The sequence below is a fragment of the Notamacropus eugenii genome, chromosome 1, assembly GCF_028372415.1.
Source record: "Notamacropus eugenii isolate mMacEug1 chromosome 1, mMacEug1.pri_v2, whole genome shotgun sequence".
NCBI lineage: Eukaryota > Metazoa > Chordata > Mammalia > Diprotodontia > Macropodidae > Notamacropus > Notamacropus eugenii.
The window spans coordinates 173,828,210-173,850,068 of NC_092872.1; the positions used below are offsets into that span (position 1 = coordinate 173,828,210).

Below are 21,859 nucleotides of genomic sequence, written 5' to 3' on the forward strand. Positions count from 1 at the left end.
TATTTTGAGAGACAGTTGAGTATAGGAGGTGTACGGTAATAGAAGTCAATCAACACACATTATTAAGCACTGTATACTAGGTCTTTTGCTAAGATCTGGGCTAATAAAGAATGTTTCTGCTCTGAATCTCACATTTTAATGGAGACAGTATACCTACAACTATGCACATACGAGATACATACAGTGTAAATAGGAAGTAATTTTATAGGGAAGGCACTAGTTGTGGGAGAAAGGAAAGGAGGAAAGGAAAGGCCTTTTATAGAAAGTGGGATTTGAACCTAGTTTTGAAATAAGCAAAGAGACCAGTTAAAGAGAAAACATTCTAGGCTAGTGAAAAGGCAGAGCCTGCAAATGGAATGCTGAAAGGAAGAAAGAGAAAGGAGGTCTGCGTCATTGGTTATAGAGAAGGTAGAGGGGAGGAAATTGTAAGAAGATTGTACGAGATAGGAAAGATATTTTGTTTGAAAGGCTTTAAAGCCAGAGAATATTTGGTCCTGGAAACAATAGGGAGTCACTAGAATTTATTGCGAAGCTAGGTGGCGCCATAGTGCACAGTGCTGGACCTGGAGTGAGGGAGGCTCATCTTCCTGCATTCAAATCTGACTTCAGACACTTACTAGCTGTGTGACCCTGGGCAAGTCACTTAATTCTTTGTATCAGTTTCCTTACCTGTAAAATGAACTAGAGAAGGAAATGGCAAACCACTTCAGTATCCTTGTCAAGAAAACTCTGAATGGGGACAGAGTCAAACATAACTGAAACGACTAAACACAGAATTTATTGAGAAGGGGAGTGACATGATCAGAATTGCACTTTGACAATCGAGAGACATAGGTTTGCAGTAGATAGAATACTGTGCCTGTAGTCAGGAAGAATTGGATTCAAATTCAGCCTTAGATACTTATTAGCTGTGTGACCTTGGTCAAGTCAGTTAACCTCTGTTTGACTCAGTTACTTCAACGGTAAAATGGGGATAATAATAGCACCTACTTTGCAGGATTATTGTGAAGATCAAATGGATATTTGTAAAGTACTTAGCACAGTATCTAGCACATAGTAGGTGTTATATAAATGTTTATTCCCTTCCCTTGGAAGGGCTGGAGTCAAGGGAACTAGAAAGAACATTCTAGAACTGAGGTTATCTCTTAGGAAGCCTTCTGAAAATGTATGAAAGTATAAGGAATACCATTCCTCACTGTGCATTGGCCTGTGGTAGACCAGTTCACTTAGAATTCAAGTCAATCAATAAGCATTTATTAAATGCTTAGTCTGTGCTAGGCAATGAGCTAAGTGCAATGGGTGCAAAGAAAGGTTCAAACAGCTCTTGTTCCCGAAGAGGATACATTCTAGTGAGAAAAAAACATACAAGATATAGATGCTATACACAGAGCGTAATCTGGGAGTGGAAGGCACTAGTAGTTGGAGGAGGGGAGGACTGGGACAGGTCACCTGAAGAAGGTGCAGCTGAGTCTTAAAGAAAGCTAGGGAAACCAGGAGGTGAAGGTTAGAAGGCAGAGCATCCCAGGCGCCCAGAAAAGCTAGTACCAAGGTATGGAGAATGGAATTAGAGTGGTACTTTTGGGGTATTGCAAATAGACCAATATCAGTGCACAAAGTGGAATGTGTGAAGGGGATAAAATACAAGAAGACTGGAAAGACAGGAGGAGGTCCTGGGAAAGAGTGAAAATTTGAGTAATCCAGTTCAAAGACATTTACTAAGTACATGTTCAAGGCATTGTTCTAGGAGATGTAAAGCAAGCAGTTTATCTGTTTCCACTAATCAATAAGCATTTAAGTGCCTACTATACAGTTGCTATGATAAGTGCTTTTACAAATATTATCTTATTTGATCCTCACAACAACCCTGGGAGGGAGGTGCGGTTATTTCCCTATTTTACAGTTCAGGAAACAGCCTTTAAGTGACTTAGTCACACACAGGTAAGTGTCTGAAGTAAAATTTGAACTCGTCTTTCTGTATACACACACACACACACACACACACAGACACACACACAGACACACACACACACGCACACAGACACACACACAGACACATACACACACACACACACCCCAAGAGTTCCATCCATTGATACAGGAAATATCCAAAATAAATGTTTTCGGAGATAGGCATAGGGTACTAACAACTGGAGGAAGCAGAAAAGGCTTATTAAAAAAGGTTTATAATTTATTGATATCAAACAAAAGATAAATCAATGATACATACCCCCTTAAGAGAGGGTCTCCGAGTCTCTTTGATTCTGACTCTGGGCCATAACAAGTCACAAGAGAGGTCTATCCAGCTTTTCTGATTAATCATGGGTACCTCCTTCTTCACTTCCACTTTTGAATGTATCAAGCAGAACTCAGCCAGATAAGAATACGCACCCAGGTGGGTGTTATTGGGTGTGGGGGAGTAATATGCTTATTTGTCTATAACTAACTATAGTTTCACTAGTCATTCTGGCTATTTTTTTTTCCAACTCTTCTGTCCCTGTCCCCTACACATACTCCTGTCCTGGGAAAGAAGGAAAATTTGGCTAATTTAACTTAATAAGCATTTATTAAACATATGTTCAAGACTTTGTGATAGATAGTGGGGAGATATATAGACAGCAAAAAAAAAAATCTGTGAAATGCTTGCGGCTCTCTGGATCTTATATTCTACCAGGAATGGTGTAATAGATACTTTGTGGTAGTTTAGTCATTTTTCAGTCATGTCTGATTCTTTGTGTCCCTTTTTGGGGTTTTCTTAGTAAAGGTATTGGAGTGGTTTGTAATTTCCCCCTTTAGCTCATTTTAGAGATGAGGAAACTGAGGCAAACAGGGTTAAGTGATTTGCTCAAGGTCACACAATTAATAAGTATCTGAGGCCACATTTGAACTCAGGTCTTCCTGACTCTAGGTCTAGTGCTCTATCCACTGCACAACCTACAACAACTATACAGACTAAAATAATGTCAAAAAGTAAGGAGTATTTAATCCTTCTGTAAGAAGTGTATTTTGAGTTTAGTTTTAAAGGGTGGTAGGGATTAGTACATTCTAGACACAGGGAAAACCTTTATAAAGGCACAGAGGTAAGAGAGTCACTGTTATGCAGGAGGAACAGACTGCCTCAAGGTACATAACCAAGAATGGGGAAGCAAAAGCTAAGTTGAAATGGAATGTGTTCTTCACACAACTTCATGTGTCAAGAGAACTCTTTAACTCTTTCACTGACATTTCCCCCCCTCTTTCCTCTCCTGGTTTAGGTGTGAATCCATACTGGATTGGTGAAATTGATTTCCCGATGACCAAAAAATCTGCTGCTTGTAGAGACAGACAACCTTATTCTCTTTATAGCAACAGAAAATCTTTGTCCCAGCAACTGGACTGCTCAGCAGGAAAAACTACAGTAAGTTTCACAAGTTTTTATTTGAAAGGAGAGGCAACATCTATACATACAGGCAGGTACAAGATAGATAAAAGGCAAACTGGTGGGAAAAAGAGCTAGAAGCTTAGGGGACTGGGAAAGTCCTCATGTGGGAGACAGTACTTTGAACTGAGTTTTGAAGGAATAGGCATTCTAAGAGATGGTGATGATAAGAGAGGCATGAAGGACAGCCAGAAAAAAAGCATAGACAGGAGGGATGGAATGCCATATGTGAAAGACAGAGAAGAGGCCAGTTTGTAGAGTGCTTAGAAGGAAATCTTAGAAGGCCTCAGAGGTAGGGTGGAGCCAGTTTGCAAATGGCAAATAGAGGAGTTTAGAGTTCATTCCAGAAGCAACAGAAGCCATTGAAATTTTTAAAAATTTATTTTATCTTCAATTCATGGAACAAAACAAGCATTTCCATAATACAACGGAAAAAAAGGTGATTGCACACAAAACTGCAAATTATACAACAAAGTGATTTTATAAATGTCTTTTTTTATTTCTTCTCTCTACCCTAGAGATGGCTATCATTAGACACAAATACACACACATATGTGTATGTGTATATATGTATGTGTATGTGTACATATATGTAATATTTTTCTATATATCTATTTATCAGTTTTCTCTGGAGCACTGAAATTTATTGAGTATGTCTGGAGCTGGTGGGGAGAGGGGAGGGATAAATATACTTTAGGAAAATAACTTTGTCAGCTGTGTGAAGGATGGATTGGGATGGGGAAAAACTTGAGGAAGAGAGATCAATTGGGAAATTTCTGTAAAAGTCCAGGAAGAGGTGGTGGTGGCTATGTTAGTGAAGTGAAAGGGACATAGACAGAATGTAGAAGTAGAAACAATAAGATTTGGCTGTAAAGTTTCTCTGTATTGCTCACTTCCGGGGGAATGATGATCAAATTTCCCTTCATTCTCTCTGCTTCTCCAACTTAATGGGAGAAGATGGAGTCAATTCAGATTCATGGCACTGGTGGTAAAACTGTAATGGTTGATACTGATTGCCCCTTCAGTGTCTTTCCCTCAGATCTCAAGGAAGCAGTTTAGAGTAATGCTCACCTCCTTGGGGCTGGCTACGATCTTGCTGTGTCTCTGGAACCATGTTCCAGAATATAAACTCTGTGGGTAGGGATAGATTCATTCTTTGTACCTGAATCCCCAAAGTTTAGCACAGTGCTTGGCATAGAGTAGGTGCTTAATAAATGCTTTTTGATTGATTGATGCCATAGCCAAGCCACCATTGGGCTGCTCAGCTATTTCTTACTGCTCTCTCTCCAGCAGGCTGCAACAGTTGTGATCCATTCACTCTAATGACTCCTCTACCCTTCTTCTTTATCCACCCTTCCTCTTCCTTCTCATACAGCACCAATCTCCTTCCCAGTTCATGCTCACATGTTGAAATCCTCCATTCAGATACGCAGGATCCCAGGAGTCTTGCTCAATGGAGTTTTCTTCATCATCCTTGCCAGAGTCACAACTGTGGGCTAATGAAACTATGCTTGCTCCTTAAGGGTCAGAGGCCATCCCCACCCACAGTATATCTCCTTTTTCAGCCTTTTTTTTCTTCATATCACATCCTTCCTTCCATTCAAACAGTAGAAAGGAAGGGGAAAGGAACATGCCTTAATTAAAGGCCTATCATTACCAGGCAGTGTGCTACATACTTTACAAGTATTATTTCATTTGATCTTTTTACAGCCAGCCTGGGTGATAGGTGGTATTATGATCCTGATTTAACAGCTGAAGAAACTGAAGCCAGGAGAGATTTACTAACACTTTTTATATCTCCAGTACTTATATGTATACTATAGTATCATTCATATTAGGCACTTAATAAATTTTTAGTAATTGACTAAGCTAGTGTCTGAGGTTAGATTTGAACTCAGGTTTCCATGATTACAGACCCAATGCTTTATCTACTGCACCACCTAGCTGTAAGCTTGATCAGCTCTGTGAGTACTTGGGCCTTTGTGTTCTTTCTTGGATTGTCCTATATAAGTGGAAGGTCCTCTCTCCTTCTTTCTGGCTGTTGAATTTGTACGTATTCTTTAAAGCCCAGCTCAAATGCCCCCCTTTCTAGGAAGTCTTTGATGATTCCTCAGGTAGCAGAGCATCTCCCAGCAGATATATTGCATTTTCACTTTTTATTCCTTTAATGTGCTTATCAGGGCAAATCACTCCAGTATCTTTGCCAATAGGAGGTCATGAAGAGTTAGAAATGACTAAAAATCGACCCTACAACAACGAAGGTACTTATCATGTAATGCTATCTATTATAGTTATCTTTCCCTCCCCAAAGTGATGCGTTAATGTCCTATTCCCCACCTGAATAGGATACACACTACCTTACAAACACTGACACCCCTCCCCCATCATCACAATGCTCTTCACTTAGTAGGCACTTAATAAATGCTCATTTTATTGTATTGTTGGAACTCTGACTTGCTCTGACAGTCTTTGAATGCTAGATGAATTTTTAAAAAGAACTTGTGAAACTAAAAGTTAAACCATTTAAAATCAAGTGAACAAAATTTACAGCACATGCCATCAAGGCTTTAAGATTGCTTGAAAATCAAGCCTTCAAAAGCCTTTGGCTTCTGGCTGGCTAAGGATGGCATCCATGCCTTGGTGATCAGATTGGAGTCATGGGGACAGCACTGCTGGACTATCTGCTGCCAGTCTTAGCAATAGTCAACTCTTGTCATGCTCTTGCTACATCCTGCTTATTTACATCATCCTTCACTCACCCAGGAAATGCAGAAGCTGAACCCCAGCATGGGCCCCACATCACCTTGTTTTGTGCATCAGTTCTGCTCAGATACATAAGGAGATATTTACAGATTTGGAACTGAGCTCAAGTATGACTTAAAAGCTTCATAGTCACCTCATGAATCCTCAGTTTGGGGCACTAATAATTATTATTCTTAAGCTTTTCAGCTTTCAAAGTGCTTTTACCTACATTTTCTCATTTAATAATCACAATAGTCCTGTGATGGAGGCAAAGCAGACCTTATTAGTCCCATTTCACAGGGGAAACAATTGAAGTCGAATGAGACTGAATGACTTGTCCAAAGTTACATAGTTAGCAGAACCAAGTTTCCTGATACCTCTTCTTACTCTCTCTTTCCACTGTGATGTGCTTCCTCTTAAATATATGCTCATTTTTTTATTATTACAAGTTAGCAGAAATTGACCAAAAATCCCCAAACTTTTGGGAAAATTTTGTACAGCAGTATGAAAGAAATTAAATTTAGACCAATACCTCACACCTTATATAGAGATAAGTTCCAAATAAGTGCATCACCTAAAAGTTAAAAGTCATCTCATAAGCACACTGGAGAAACATGGTAAAAATTACCTTTCAGATCCATCAATAGGGGAAAAATTTGTGGCCACACAAGGGATAGAGATCACAGAAGACAGAATGGATAATTTTGATTGCATAAAATTAAAAATTTGTGTACAAATTCAATAAAACTAAGATTGAAGGGGAAACAACAAGAAAAAACCCAAATCTTTGAAGAGAGTTTCTCTGAGAAGGGTCTCATTTCCAAGATATATAAGAAACTGGTTCAAATTTATAAGAAAAAGAGACATTCCCCCAATTAATAAATGGTCTAAGGATATGAACAGATAGTTTACAAGGAAAGATTATCAATAGCCATATGAATATGCTTTAAGATGCTACTAATTAGAGAAATGCAAATTAAAGTAATTCTGAGATCTTACTTCATAGCCATCAGAGTGGCAAAGATGACAAAAAAGAAAATGGCAGAGGAAGGAGTTGCTGTGGGAAAACAGCTACATTGATGCACTTTTGGTGGACCTGTGAATGGGTATAATCAATCTGAAAAGCAATTTGAAACTGTATACAAGTAGTTACTAAACAGTATTACTTTTGACTGTTAGTACTACTAATCCTATGTCTGAAATACATGAGAGGAAGAAAAGTCCTTTCTACACAAAAATATTTGTAGCAGTTCTTTCTGTGAAAGCAAAAACTGGAAACTAAGAGAATGCCTATCGATTGAGGACTGAATGAATAAGTTGTGGTATATGAATGTGATGGGATATTATTGTACTATAAGAAATGAGGAAATCAATGATTTCAAATGATTTTAAAAAGAAATGGAAAAATCTATATGAACTGATGCAGGGTGAAGTAAGTAGAATGAAAAGAACCATTTATACAATAAGATCAAGGGAATAAACATGAACAATTTTATAAGTTGATGACTGAAATGAGCAAAACAAAGATGAACAATTTATATAAAAACAAATTTGAAAGCTATGAAAAGTAAGATTAATATAATAAATATCCATGATGAACTGATAATGAAAGATGCTATCCATTACAAAGAGGTGATGGACTTAGAGTACAGAAGAAGACATATGAATGACATTGGTAAATAGATAGACAGATAAATAGATATAGATATTTGTATGCAGCCATTGAGGAAATATATTTTACCTGACTCTGGATATTTGTTAGATGAAATTTGTTTTTCTTTTTTTCCCATTCTCCCCCCCCCATGCATTTATGTTAATTTTTTTAAAATAGAGAAGCAGATGGATTTATTGTGTTAGTTTTCCTTACTTGTTTTATTTTGTTGCACTCTTACAAAGTGGGAATAAACTCTAAATATTTAAAATGTAAAAAAAAATACAGCAATAAAAGTTTTTAACAATTTAAGTCAGCCATAATAAAATAAAAATAGAAATTATATTGTAATGGTATCACAAGTAATTTGCTTCATAGTTTTGTTTTCAAGCTTTCTTGATATATGCTGTGACTTATAGAAACTTTAATCCCCTATAATGGAATATGGTCTATGACAAACAATAGCCTGTAAAAATTTCAGGGCACAAATTTCACAGAAATTAAATTTTGATTATTTATTCAATTCAGCAATCATTTTTATGTTCCTGTTGTATACAAGACATCATACCTGGGGATATAAAATTAGATAGAATTCAAACATTACTCTAACAGCATTTACAATCTAATGGTTTATAACAGCAAGGACCCTGGCATACATAGGAGGGACTGCTGTACAGGTTCTTAGATCTGTTTTTCTAAAAGGAAAGCAACTTTTGAGGGGTCAACAATCACTTTAATCAAACACATGTACCAACAGAGAAAATACAAGCAGGAAAATAAAGGCCAACAGACAGGGCTTCCAACTGTCTGACTATGCATCATAGATCAACAGACAGATCCAACTGTCTGATCATTACATATATACATAATTACCAGAGAGAGAAGTACCAACATCTAGATTTTCAAAGATGAGGGCTCCTTAGCAGCTGCCCAGATTCTCATCTGGCCAAACAAACTTTTCCAATGAGTAAGCCCCAAAGTAAAATCTCACCTCAGATTATTTATTCACTTTTCAGAGCTGGAGGAATGACCCTCTGACCAGTGCCTCTGTAGAAAGTAACAAAAGGTACTGAGACCTATTAATGGGCAGGGAAGATCTTTAACTCTTCCCCCCACCCACCATTAACTTTACATTAGCATTACATGATTAAGGAGGGGAAGGTCACTTTCAGATGCATTGTCAGTGAGTTGGGGAAGCAAATCTGAGAAGTCTTCATGGAAAAGATGGCATCCTAGTTAAGTCTTTAAGGAAAAAAAGGAATCAGCACATGGAAACTGGACAAGGGAGAGCATTAATGGTACAAAGTACAGGGAGTAAAGATATAAAGATTGGAAAGGTCACTATAGCAGGGCATTTTGTTTTCAGTCTGAGTAGAATGCAAAACACATGCAAAGGGATTATGTTAGATAAAGATGGATCACTGCAATCATTGGAGATAGATTATGGAGAGCCTTGATTAGAGATAAAGACTACATCTGGTTCAGGTCAACTTTCCAGTGATAAGATTCTTGTAAATTTAGATAGGTTGGATTTAAGGAATCAGATACATGGTCTCATCAACAATCAACAAGCATTTATGAAACACCCGCTTTGTGCCAGGTCCTGTGCTAAGCACTGTAAGAGGGAGGGGGGTTTGGAATTAGGTGCAAAGGAAAAAAAGCCAATATACGGATACTACCAAACTGGATAGGATTTATTATTTACATATAGCTGTATGTTTATATATGTGTACCCTAAGACCTCTGGGACAGTCTGTATCTATGTTTCTATAGGCAAAAAAAATCTACATTTATATATATACATATATATACATACATATACATATATACATACATACATATAAATATATACATTTATATACATACATACATACATATAAATATAAGTAAATACACATAGAGATAGATTAATCCTAAATAATGGGACTGTACCAGATGGTATTTGAGAAATACAGTTCTAGATGAATGAATACTAAAACATTTATCAAGTATCTACAATGTTTCAGGCACTATATTACATCATGAGGAGACACATAAAAGAAATTAAGTTAGTTCTTGCCCTCAAGGAGCTTATATTCTAATGGTGGAACAAAACACCTAAATAAGAGCCAGAAAGATGGTGGGAGGAAAGAGGGAATTTGTACATCATAATTTGAAGTGACTGGGAAATGATGTGGAGATATAGTACCAAGCAAGACAAGGCAAAAGCTTTTTCCTTATCAGGGCATGGGAGCCCAATATCAGAATCGAGAGTTCCAGTTAGAAGGGGATGATAAAGACCAGAGAGCAGATGACATACTTTAGAAATGGATGGGAAATAACGTGTAGGTTTGGTTCTGAGCAGAATAAGGCAAAAGCTCACCTATCAGAACACAGGGTGTGTTTTATGATCATCTGATCCTATATTAAAGCATTGTTTTAATCAATAACTTAAATTTTTTGAGGACAGTATGGGATGTATGTGTGCTGTACATATATATACATATATATATATGTGTGTGTGTGTGTATATATATAGATATATATTTATATATACTACAAAGTAAGTTCACCACCAACACAATCATTATCATCATTACCTAAAACTCAAGTTTTTCCCTAATTTGAACAGGCCTTACTCTCTATCCACTTGAGTTGATGAACTCCTGCCTTTTATTTATCCTTCATTTTTGTTTGCAGGCAATTTCAAGACCTTCTCGGTCACTTAGCACAGCCCAGCTCACACAGCCACCAGCTGGCTTGCAGGCTTCTGTCATCTCCAACATTGTGCTAATGAAGGGCCAGGCCAAGGTAAGAAATGGATATTTGCTAGTAGGAGAAAAACAAAACAAAACAAGCAAAAACTCCAATTATATAGACTAGATGAGCTCCAAAGTCTCTCCTAGTTCTGAAATTCTATGTTTCTGCATTTTTTCCCCCAAGGCAAAACCTTGGGTGCCTCGGTAAACTGTAAAGAGGGATTGTAATGGGAAATTGATGAATTCCCCTCAGTGCTTCTGTACTAGAGATGGGTTTCCGAGGTTTAGCCCTCAGCAAAATTATGTAGGAGGAAATATTCGGGTTTTTTGTTGGTTTTATTTTCTTCCCTCTTAATTATTTCCTACACACATATATGTATATACATACACACATATATATTTACATATATATGTATGCATGTGTGTATGTATGTTTGCATGTTGTCTTCCTCATTAGACTGTAAGCTCCTTAAGGGCAGGGACTGCCTTTTGTTTCTTTTTGTATCCCTAGCACTTATCATCACCCCTGGCACACAGTAGGTGCTTAACAAATGTTGATTGAATTGAATTTATTTTTATAATTGAGGACATTAATGACTAGAGAGATGAAATGAATTTCCTGAAGCGTACAGCCTGCAGAGGTCAGAGGAAAGATTAGAACTCAGTTCTCATGACATCTACTTCACTGCCATTTTCTCTTGCCACCCCACCTCCATGAGAAAGCGCCATCATAGTAATTAATATATGTATATATTTCTTGTTTGAAGGATGATTTTTCATTAAAAATTAAATTAATTTTTATAATAATAATGACTGTCTACATGCTTCCCATTTCAGTTTCAGAAAGGGCTGTGTTTTTTTGCTGGTCACATCTTAGAAATACCAACAACAACAAAGCCTTTTCTATCTGGAAGCCAACCAACATCTTTCCTGAGGACTAAATGAGCTTTGCCCCAACTTTAGGGAAGAGATGGAGCTTATAGCTTTTGTTCATGATATATTGCATACTGTAATATATGTATATATGTATATATATATGTATATGTATTACATACTGAGAGGATGGGCTGTCTTTTGGCTTTCTTTGTATCCCTTGTAACTTACCACAGTACCTGGTACAGAGTAAGTACTTAGTAAATATTTATTACCTGGGTACATACATAAAGAAATTATATACATAAAGGAATTAAATACTTTAAAAGTTTTTTTAAATAAATAAATTTAAATAGTGGAAAGATAATTTTGTATTGTGAACAGAGTACTAGCTTTGGAATATCAAGTCCAGTATTCAAATCCCAGTCCTGACACTTACTTAGATACTTATTTAGACCAAACAGATTAAATTCTCTAAGCTTCGATTTCCTCACCTTCAAAATATGAAAATGTATTTTATTTTCTTCTGTTAAGCCAGATGTGTGCACAAGTACAAGGCTAACTACATAGTGTGTGTATGCACGTGCATGCATACATACACACATACCCCAGCTAGTTTGAGGGGGACATACTAGCTGCCATTAAGTATTTGAGAGAAAAGGTAATAGGCTTCTTTTTCTTGACCCTAGAATGTAGCCATGGAAACCATGGCTGAAATTTGCAAAGAGGTAAAAGGTAGGTTTCAAGTAGGTAAAAGACTTCCTAGCAATTAGGTCTTTCCAAAGATTTCAAAGGACTCCCTGGAGAGGTAGTGGGTTAAATTGGAAGTATTCAAGCAAAAAGCAGATGATGACTTGTTGGGAGTTTTGTAGACAGGACTCATATTCAGATCTGATATTGATCTAGATGACCATAAAAGGCACTTCCAACTTTTAAGAATCTGTGCTTCTACTGACATAACACAAATTATAAACACAACCCTTCCCCTTCCTCTCTTTAGGGATTGGGTTTTAGTATTGTTGGTGGAAAGGACAGCATCTATGGTCCTATTGGGATCTATGTCAAGACAATCTTTGCTGGGGGAGCAGCTGCTGCTGATGGAAGGCTTCAAGAAGGTAGGATATCTTTTTCCAATAATGATCTATGTCAAGAAAAATTTGGGAGATTAAAAAAAAGCAAAAATAAACCAGGCATCAGGCCCATAGAGAGACTTAATGTTCAAGATCTATTTAAATTCTTCAGCCTAAGAATAGTATTTATCATAAAATATAAGTATAGGGTAAGCAAAAGGAACATATTTCAGCTTGGAATTCTACATGTGAGCTGCCCAATTGATTATGTCATGTGTACAGACTACTATTCACTGACATGTGACAATCTTGCATATATCCCTTGGGTAGGAATGGAGGTCCCACTAGGAATGATGAAGAAATTCACCCTTTCTCCTCATATCTATGTTTTCTCCCCTTTCACTTCACTCCAACAATTGCTGCCTTCCTCCTGTTCTCTCTTCTATCTTCTCTAAAATTGCACACTAATGATATTGCCATACACTTTGGTTTGCATATATCTCTGATATGTAAAGAGAGGCAGGCTAGATGGTCAATGGGACCCAGTTATATTCCCCGTGACTTCTACCTTCCCCATGTCCATTTCCCTGGTTCTCCAGGGTGAATGTTGGGAGTAAAGGGCCCTTCTTCAGGATGAATACTGCTTAACCACATTCCTCTGTTCAAAGTCTCTCTCCAGTTTTGAGATTAAGGTTCCTCATTTCCATCCTTTCTGATTTCTAGGAATGGGGTCCAGAGATTTGTTTGAGGTACTGAGGAATAGTCATTGCCTAATGTGAGCTCCTGACTACTGTATATGGGTAAAGGATTGAGATCAGGCTAGTCACAAAGAGACTGGATCTATTTAAAAACTAGGAATTTATTTGAAAGGTGTTTTTATATGTTATATATAAGGTAATATGGCATAGTGGATAGAGAGCTGGCCTTAGAGACAAGAAGAACCTGGATTTAAGTCCAGTCATTCACACACACTGGCTCTGTGACCCTGGGCAAATCACTGAACCCCTCAGTTCTAGGCAACTCTTTAAGATGATAAGTTGAAGAGAAGCCAATACTCTGCTTTGGTACAGGGAGTTTTCTCATTCCTCGTAGAAACTCCTTCTTCTATGCCAGTGATACTGCTTGTCCTTTCCAATACATGATTTTTGTATATTTAACCAGATCAGAGTCTACCTTGGGGACTTCTTATAAAACTTTTCTATTTCTCTGATGTCCCTTGGGAATATCAGAATTTGATGAGCCAATAGGCAGAGGACCCTCCAGTTCCAATATTAGTAATCAGGTTAACACATCATTGAATATAGATCAGGCATTATTACTCCGGCACATACAGAGAGGCAACAAATAAAAAATAAGCGAACAAACAAACAAATAAAACAAAACTATAAAAAAAGGACTTTTACCTGAGGCAATACACAGTCAAGACAAATCCCTTCCCTTTCAGAGAGCTTACACTTCCCAAGGGACCTATATATTATTCTGGGATTGATTACTCCTTCCCTCTCCCTCCTCCCTCCCTCCAAAAGAAAAAAAGTGAAAACATTTTGGTTTACTAGAGAGTTGAAGAATATATTCCTCCCATCAGCCATACCTCCCCTAGAGACCTATACAAGCCTTCAGATTTGGAGCACCACCCTATAGTGAGAGACCCCTTGCAATGGAAAAGCCCTTGGTTCTTCGAGAGAGTCTAGTCACCCTCTTCAGTGATAAGTCATCTTCCTTTCAGACTTACATAGACCACATTGCTCCAAATACCTTTGAAGAGGTTTACTTCTTCATACCATGACTGTCCTTCATTTCTCACTGGCTCTAGCTTATCCTTAGTTCTGGAATTCATCCATGAGAGCTCCACTGACACTCCCTTGCTGCTGCCTTGAGTGCTATCATAACTTAATAACTCCTCATCATTGCTTCTACTTATGCCATCTTTGAGGTCATGATATGTATTGATATTCCCCATAGAGGACTCAAAAGTTTTCAGGACTCCACTCTAAGAAGACTGAGTCTCTGTGCATAGCATCTCTCTTCTCTGTATCTCTATACTGGCTTATCTATTCCTTATATCTCTGTTTTCCCTTACGAAGTTAAGTCTCAAGGATGGAACTCAGGTGTATCAAATCAATCATCCTCAGTATGTTTGTTACTAAAGGGTCAAGGGAGCTAGGGTTGGGGAGAAGGAGGTCTAGTTGGCTTCATATCTTACTAAAGACTAGTCCTATAAAAGGAATGTAACAACTCATTAAAAACTTATAGAAATTTGGGAGGGCCTTATTAGGATGTTTGAGTGTATACCCCCTACATTTACTGCATCATATTTCAAAGAAAAAATGTGATTCCTCATATATTTCTGTTTAATTTGCCATTTTTCATTGCAAATGTACTCAATTTTGGCTGTATTACAGGTTACATTGGCTTTTGTGGATTGGCCTGGGAACCTAACTGCTATTTATAAGATTGTTTCTATGGAAAAATATATTTGGATTTCCAACCACCCAAACACAAAATAAACTTTTGGAACATGGTCTGTTCATAAGATGAGGCCTAACTTTATGTCTGATGAATCCAACTACTGTCATATTCATATTTCCCCAAGAGGTTATAATTTAGAGAATTTGTTGTTGCTTTCAATACAAATTATGGGGTGGTTATATTTATGTTGGTGATTTTATGACACTTCTCTAGGGGAAAATTTACTCCAGTCTGCACCATATTTTATTCTTAAAGTCCTCAGTGAAAAAAATAAAGGAATGTCCAATGAGTTAAAATACTTAATATTTCTTCAGGTGCAGAAAATCTAGTTAATTTCTGTTATTCTTATCAGAAATAGTGTTCTGGACTAGACTAGAATTAGACTAGAATCAGACCAAACAGACTTCTACAACACTGGGGCTATCAGTTTCAATAAAAATTCATTAAGGATATGGTTTGGTTGAAAAATTTTCATTTTTCAATACTCCTCTCTAAAGTAATGATATCAACAGCCTCTTACATTATTGTAATGGTCTACAACATCCTTTCACATCCATGATCTCATTTGCTTCTCACAATCCCCCTGAGAATCCAGCAGGCCAGGAATGATCATCGCAACTTTATTGATGAGGAAATTGAGACTCGGAGAGATTAATTGACTTGGATAAAATAAGACAACATTTGTAAAGCATGTAGCACAGTGCCTGGCACATAGTAGGTGCTTCCTATATGTGTGTCCCTTCTCCTTCCCAACATTCCATAGCTACTGCTATAAGTAGTAGAGTTAGGACTAGAACCCGTGTCTTCTGACTCCTAATTTAGTGTTCTACTGTGCTGTTCAATGTCATAGCTTTATTAAAATGTGACTTACCCATCTTTTCTTGATTGGATGGATTGTCACATAGTCTAAAATAAGGAAAAGATGGAATTGGATGGTCCTCATTTAGCAAGAATTTTTAGCATCTTGAATTCAAGTTTAGAATTATAAATCATTTAGTATATATTCATGTCCAAAGCAGTCTAGCGACTTTATCTAAGTGAGAATAGACTTTCAGATACAATACTATCCTCATATTCACACATGCACACACACACACACAATTCTAACATCTTTTGATTATGTAATAATTTTCTTCTATTTCTTTTTATCCAAACAGGGGATGAGATTCTAGAACTCAATGGAGAATCGATGGATGGATTAACACATAACGATGCTTTGCAGAAATTCAAGGTGAGTCTATCTTATTATATGGTTTCTTTGGAATGGAGTAGCATCTAGTTTCCTAGACATAGATTAGCATGGGCACGCGCACACCTACACACATACACACACACACAGCAGCAGTGAAAGCTCATTCGTTCATTTTCCATTAATCTAGAATTTATGATGATTAAATCAGGAGTTTAAGCCAAAGATTAATTTTGTTTTAAAAAAAGACTGCTAAGAAAACTAATGATATTAAGTAAGATTGTAGGGTAAATGTGTAAATTACTTAATCTAAAAGTTTTCAAGAATTTTAGAAGCACTCATTTGTAAAGAAGTAATTCATATGTTAATTACATATCAGTTTTACATATTCATTAAAGCAAGTCTTATAATTGCTACTAGGTAACTCTCTAATTCAAGTTGTTCTTCCTACATGAATTTAACAATTCAGCAAATAGTTTTTTGAGTGTTATGCAAGGCACCAGGATCTCAAAGATGAACCAGATAGCGTCCTGTTCTCAGAGAAATGACAATCTCCTAGTGGAGATCATTTGTAAATATAATGCAATGTTAAGCACCATAAAAAAAAAATGGGAACCAATTTCTACAGGTGGGTAGAGGAGAGTAATATGACTTTTTTCTGAGATGGATTACAGAAGGCTTCATGGAAGAGATGGCATTTGATCTGGAGCATTCTGCAATGTCTTGAAGGATGACAGATTCTGATAGGTTTTCACTATCAGGTGAAGATCTTTTCTGATTAATTTGGATTCCTGAGTTTTTGTAATAATTTATAATATCTTATTTTCTTTTTATAGCAAGCCAAAAGAGGGCTTCTCACTCTCACCGTTAGGACCAGCCTGAGTGCTCCCCATTCAGTGTCCAACTACTTTTCTCCTCAACTATGCCGTTCACTGAGTTCGAGTACCTGCATCACCAAGGAAAATAGTTCTTTTGGTCTGGAAAACTCATCCTTCTCAGCCAACACTGCCAAACCCAATGATAGGATCATAATGGAAGTTTCTTTAAAGAAAGGTATGAACACCTGCCTTTGCTCTGAGGGCACCATCCTTCATGCCACTCTTTACCAAACCCCATCCTACTTTTTGAATCACTGGATCACTGACTTTGAGAGATATTTCAGCTGTTTATTTGGAGAAAGTAAAAATAGAAAAACATAAAGTATAGACTAATTTTATTTCACTGTCACTCAGGTCTTCCCCTCCCTTTTCTCAACACCTCTCCAGACAGAAATCTTGCATTGCTGTGCTTGATCAGTGATAAACATCTTCAAGCCCAGACATAGATATCTATGCAACTCTCTCAGCTTCTAGAGATCTGAATTCTAGTAATGCTATTCAAGCATTTTGTTATTCATGTTACTATAGAGAGATGGTCTTTGTGCTTAGTGCTGTCTCTCACAGAAAGTTTTAGTTTATACAGAATACATATTATATATACATATGTATATATATATGTACACACACATATATATGTGTGTATGTATAGTGTATACATATTATGTTATAAATTAAGGCTATTATTATGAAAATAGTTTTGATCTTGTAGAACTCCTAAAAGAGTCTTGGGGATCCCAAAGGGAACCCAGACCACACTTTTAGGAGCATTGATGTAGTCAAAGACTATTTAGTATTAGGACTGGAATAAAGAAAGTTTTGTATTATCAGTATGTTTCTGGTATACATTGCACCAAATATAGCCCAATATTTGGTTACTTTATCACTAATATTCTACATTTTCCTTTCTAGAGGCTGGAGTAGGCTTGGGAATTGGCCTGTGCAGTATCCCTTACTTCCAGTGCATCTCTGGGATATTTATTCATACTCTTTCCCCAGGATCAGTGGCACATTTAGATGGACGCCTCAGGTACAATGTTATATTTTTTCTCAGAAAGACAAAGGTGGCAAAAATTTGTGAAATAAGAAAGTAAAATTGTGCAGGATCTTATGGATTTGAGAGAAAATTATGGTGACATGGGTGGCATCTGGATTAATTAGACGATTTAAAAAGAGCTTTTAAATATTATAGTTAGTGGTGATTGGGACAGGAGCTAGGATTTTATTGAGGGTTTTCTAAATAAAGGAGTTATACAGAGAAATGTCAGATATGCTTACTTCTTTTTTTAAAAAACCTTTTAAAATATTTTTGAGGCATTTTCAAAAACCCAATGTGACAAGTCAGTAATCAACTAGGGTCGTCAGTAATCAAAATTTATTAAATCCTACTATATACCAGTCACTGTACTGGCTAAATACAAAGTCATCTTATCTGTCAATGTTTATCAAGCTCTGTTTCACCTAAGTGGATTACTTTGGGCAAAACCAATGAACTATCTGAGTCCATTTCTCCATGAAGAAAATGTTGATCCCAGTACCTGCTCTGCACTATCTAATTAAGGTCGTAAGAATTGAACCTAAAAATGCTTTGGAAATTGTAAAATGTTATAGAAATTCAGGTTATCATTATTATTTGCATGATTCTTTCACCTGGGCCCTTTAGAAAACTGAGTCAATGCCCACTCAAAACCTAATGTTAGCTCATAAACCTCTAGTGTTATGGTTATTTTTATCAGCCAACCAGAGTACGTATTAGGTCAGAAAAAGACATTTAATCAGAGAGCATCACAAAGAAAATGACCAAAAAATATCTCCCTATATATTCATGAGGGTCTCTAAGGGATTGGATGTTCTGATGAAGAAAAACAATAGAGTTTGGAGATGCAAGGTAAGAGAAGGAACAGCAGCACCTTGTGACCAGATAAGTGGATTTCAGAGCTCAGGAATATGGCGGTGATTCATTTGTAGGTGATGGAAAGATCCAAATCTTGACTATCTTCGTACATTGCTGATGTGAGGTGAAGGAGTAGGTTATGGTAAATGGCTAAATAGAGCAATAGGGAGGTTAAAGTATTAGAGGGAGTGTCAACATGTATGTTGAAGCTGTTTACTTGTGCAGTGGTTCATTATTTCCTTTGCTGGGCTTTCTTCACATCTCCTTGACCCTCACTTTTTCACACAACAAAGGGAAGGGAAAGTGATTTTTTCCCCTCATTTTCCCTTTGTCCTGCAATTGTAATAAAATTTATATCCCATACAAAGAAGTTCTGATGAGAGCTTCATTTTATGGGGTGTGTTAAATACTGTGCCTGAGGAAATAACTCCTTTTCCCTGTTTTTGTGTTAAGTTTCAATAGGGGAAAGGAAGTCCAAGGACTGATTTAATCTCTAGCTGCATCAGAAGTCAGCCCAATTCTTCTTGAACAAGTTATAGGCTCAATGTAACCAAGCCTTGAAAGTCTGGATGCCATTTTGCTTTGAATGATGTCACTGGAATCACGAACCTCTTACTGCTGTTTATTTTGCAGATGTGGTGATGAAATCATAGAAATTAATGAAATCTCAGTTCAAAACATGACACTCAATGAAGTGTATGCCATCCTAAGCCACTGTGATCCCGGAGCAGTCCCAGTGATTATCAGCAGGCACCCTGATCCCCAGGTAAAGCCTCAAGTATTTCCACCTCTCTCATCTAGTTGCGATCACCTAGGACTAAACTTGGAAGTCAAATTGTAAAGAAATGAAGGTGTTCCTGGAAATTTTTACTGTAAGAAAGTTTAGCCTAAGCATGATAATCTTCACATAGTAACTATTATCCACAGAAAACAAGATTGGAAGAGTCATGGATGGGGTTGTTGTGAAGGATCATTATTAGGCGAAGTACAATCCCGTTTCTGGATTATAGATAGATATTAGTGTTGCTTGAGCCTGGGCTACTACTCTGCAATGTTCTTAACCATATTTATGGAATTTTAAACACATTTCAATTTATTCTTAGTGTACCAATAAATAAAGATAAAATAATTAGCCTAGATTACACAATAGAAGAATCTAGTCAAAACAAAATAAGCCTCATTGTTTGCTATGTCTTAGGTAGTGTGATAAGGGATTCCAAGAAAAGTAAAAAATGGTCCCTGCTTTAAGGGGGCTCACAGTCTGATTCTCTCACTTTACATAGGAGGAAACTGAGATTTAGAGATGTAAAATGACTCAACCATAGTCACACAACTAGTAAGTATGCAAATTCAGGTCTTCTTGACTCAAAACACTGCACTCTAGCTCTTGCAGTATGTTATCAACAATTTTATGAATCAATCCATTAACAAACGTCCACTGAGGGATCTACTATGTGCTAAAAACTATGGAACAAAACGTGTCCCCTCCTTTTACTGGTAGAACTCAGTTGGGAAGATAGGACCTATACACAAAGGGATGAATCATTATCATACAACATCACATGGGTAAGTGCCAACCTAGAGATTCTGGTAATAAGTGCTATAGATAAAGGAAAAAAGGCAACCCTCCTGAGATCTCACCTAGCTCTAAAATTCTAATTCTGTGATCTTGGAAGGCTTGAACAATCAGAGACATGAAATCCAGGACCTCTGGATTCTTGTCTCAGTTCAAACATTAATTAGCTGTGTGAACCCCTAGACAAGTGAGGGGGTTGGTCTCTTTGGGCCTCATTTTTCTCTCTATTGTAAAATGCAGAGGATCTACACAATCTTAAATTTATAATTTAGAAGATCTCTACAGTCTTATTTAACACAAAAACTCTAGGATTTTATCCTTAGAGGTAGTAGTTGATCTGGGTTTTGAAGGAAAGGTGAGACTTAAGCGGAGGGATCTTAGGCAAAAGAGTATGAGCAAAGCAAGGACATACAGAATTTGTTGAAGAGACAGACCAATTTGACAAGAACAGAGGGTTTACAGAGGGAAGGTAATGGGAAATAAAATTGAGGATAGATCGTGGGCTTTGGATGACAGGTTTAAGGATTTTACAATTTATCCTATAGACAAGAGGAAGTTATTGAGATTTTTCAAGGTGTGTGTGTGTTTGTGTACACACACATCCACACACATGCACACACACACACACATACACACACACTTAGGGAAAGTGATATGTATGAAACAGTGCTTTCACAAGATTACTATCAGGATGGATGTATGGAAGGGGAGATAAAGCAGTCAGTGAGACCAGTAAGGGACTAATACAGTAACCCTGGCTTGGCATGAGGTGAAAATTAGGTTCTCAGTTCTCATGTAGTTCCCAACACAAGTTCACAAAGTGAATTGCTATTTTCTAGGTATCTGAACAGCAATTAAAAGAAGCTGTGGCTCAGGCTGTGGAGAACAGCAAATTTGGAAAAGAACGACATCATTGGAGTCTGGAAGGTAAGAAAATAATGAAGCCAAGGAAATCCTTGTCCTCCTTTGGGTGAGGCACGAGATTATTGGTTACAGAGTACTACAAATGCCTAAAGTGAAAACTGTTAATGTGAGGATTTACAGGGCGGTAACTTAAAGCTGATGCCCTATAGACGCATCCTCTCCTTTCTATCCTCACCTTGATTTGAGCTGTCATCATTTTTCTTTTTTTTTACATTGGATTATTTATTTATCTTCATGTCATTTTCATTTCACCTTTCCTCCCCCCCTCCATTAACAAACATTTATTTCCTCTCTCTCCCACCTTTTCACATTGGAAAAAAAAAAAAAGAAAAAAACACCCCTTCTAACAAAAATTCAGTCAAGCAAAACAGATTCCCCCTCCTTCACCATGTCTGAAAATATTTGTCTTATTCTGTATGCTGAGTCCATCACCTCTCTGCCAA

General features: G+C 37.1%; 1 protein-coding gene across 1 annotated transcript in view; it reads left to right on the plus strand.

Annotated features, from left to right (window-relative positions):
- The window catches only part of IL16 (interleukin 16), a 172,427-nt gene that overhangs the window by 118,671 nt on the left and 31,897 nt on the right, over window positions 1-21,859 (plus strand). Inside the window, exons 4-11 of the mRNA XM_072619270.1 lie at window positions 3,252-3,394; window positions 10,488-10,598; window positions 12,420-12,534; window positions 16,116-16,189; window positions 16,984-17,200; window positions 17,935-18,052; window positions 19,550-19,682; window positions 21,332-21,419. Of these exons, the coding sequence (XP_072475371.1) occupies window positions 3,252-3,394; window positions 10,488-10,598; window positions 12,420-12,534; window positions 16,116-16,189; window positions 16,984-17,200; window positions 17,935-18,052; window positions 19,550-19,682; window positions 21,332-21,419 (999 nt within the window). The remainder of the gene's footprint in view (window positions 1-3,251; window positions 3,395-10,487; window positions 10,599-12,419; window positions 12,535-16,115; window positions 16,190-16,983; window positions 17,201-17,934; window positions 18,053-19,549; window positions 19,683-21,331; window positions 21,420-21,859) is intronic.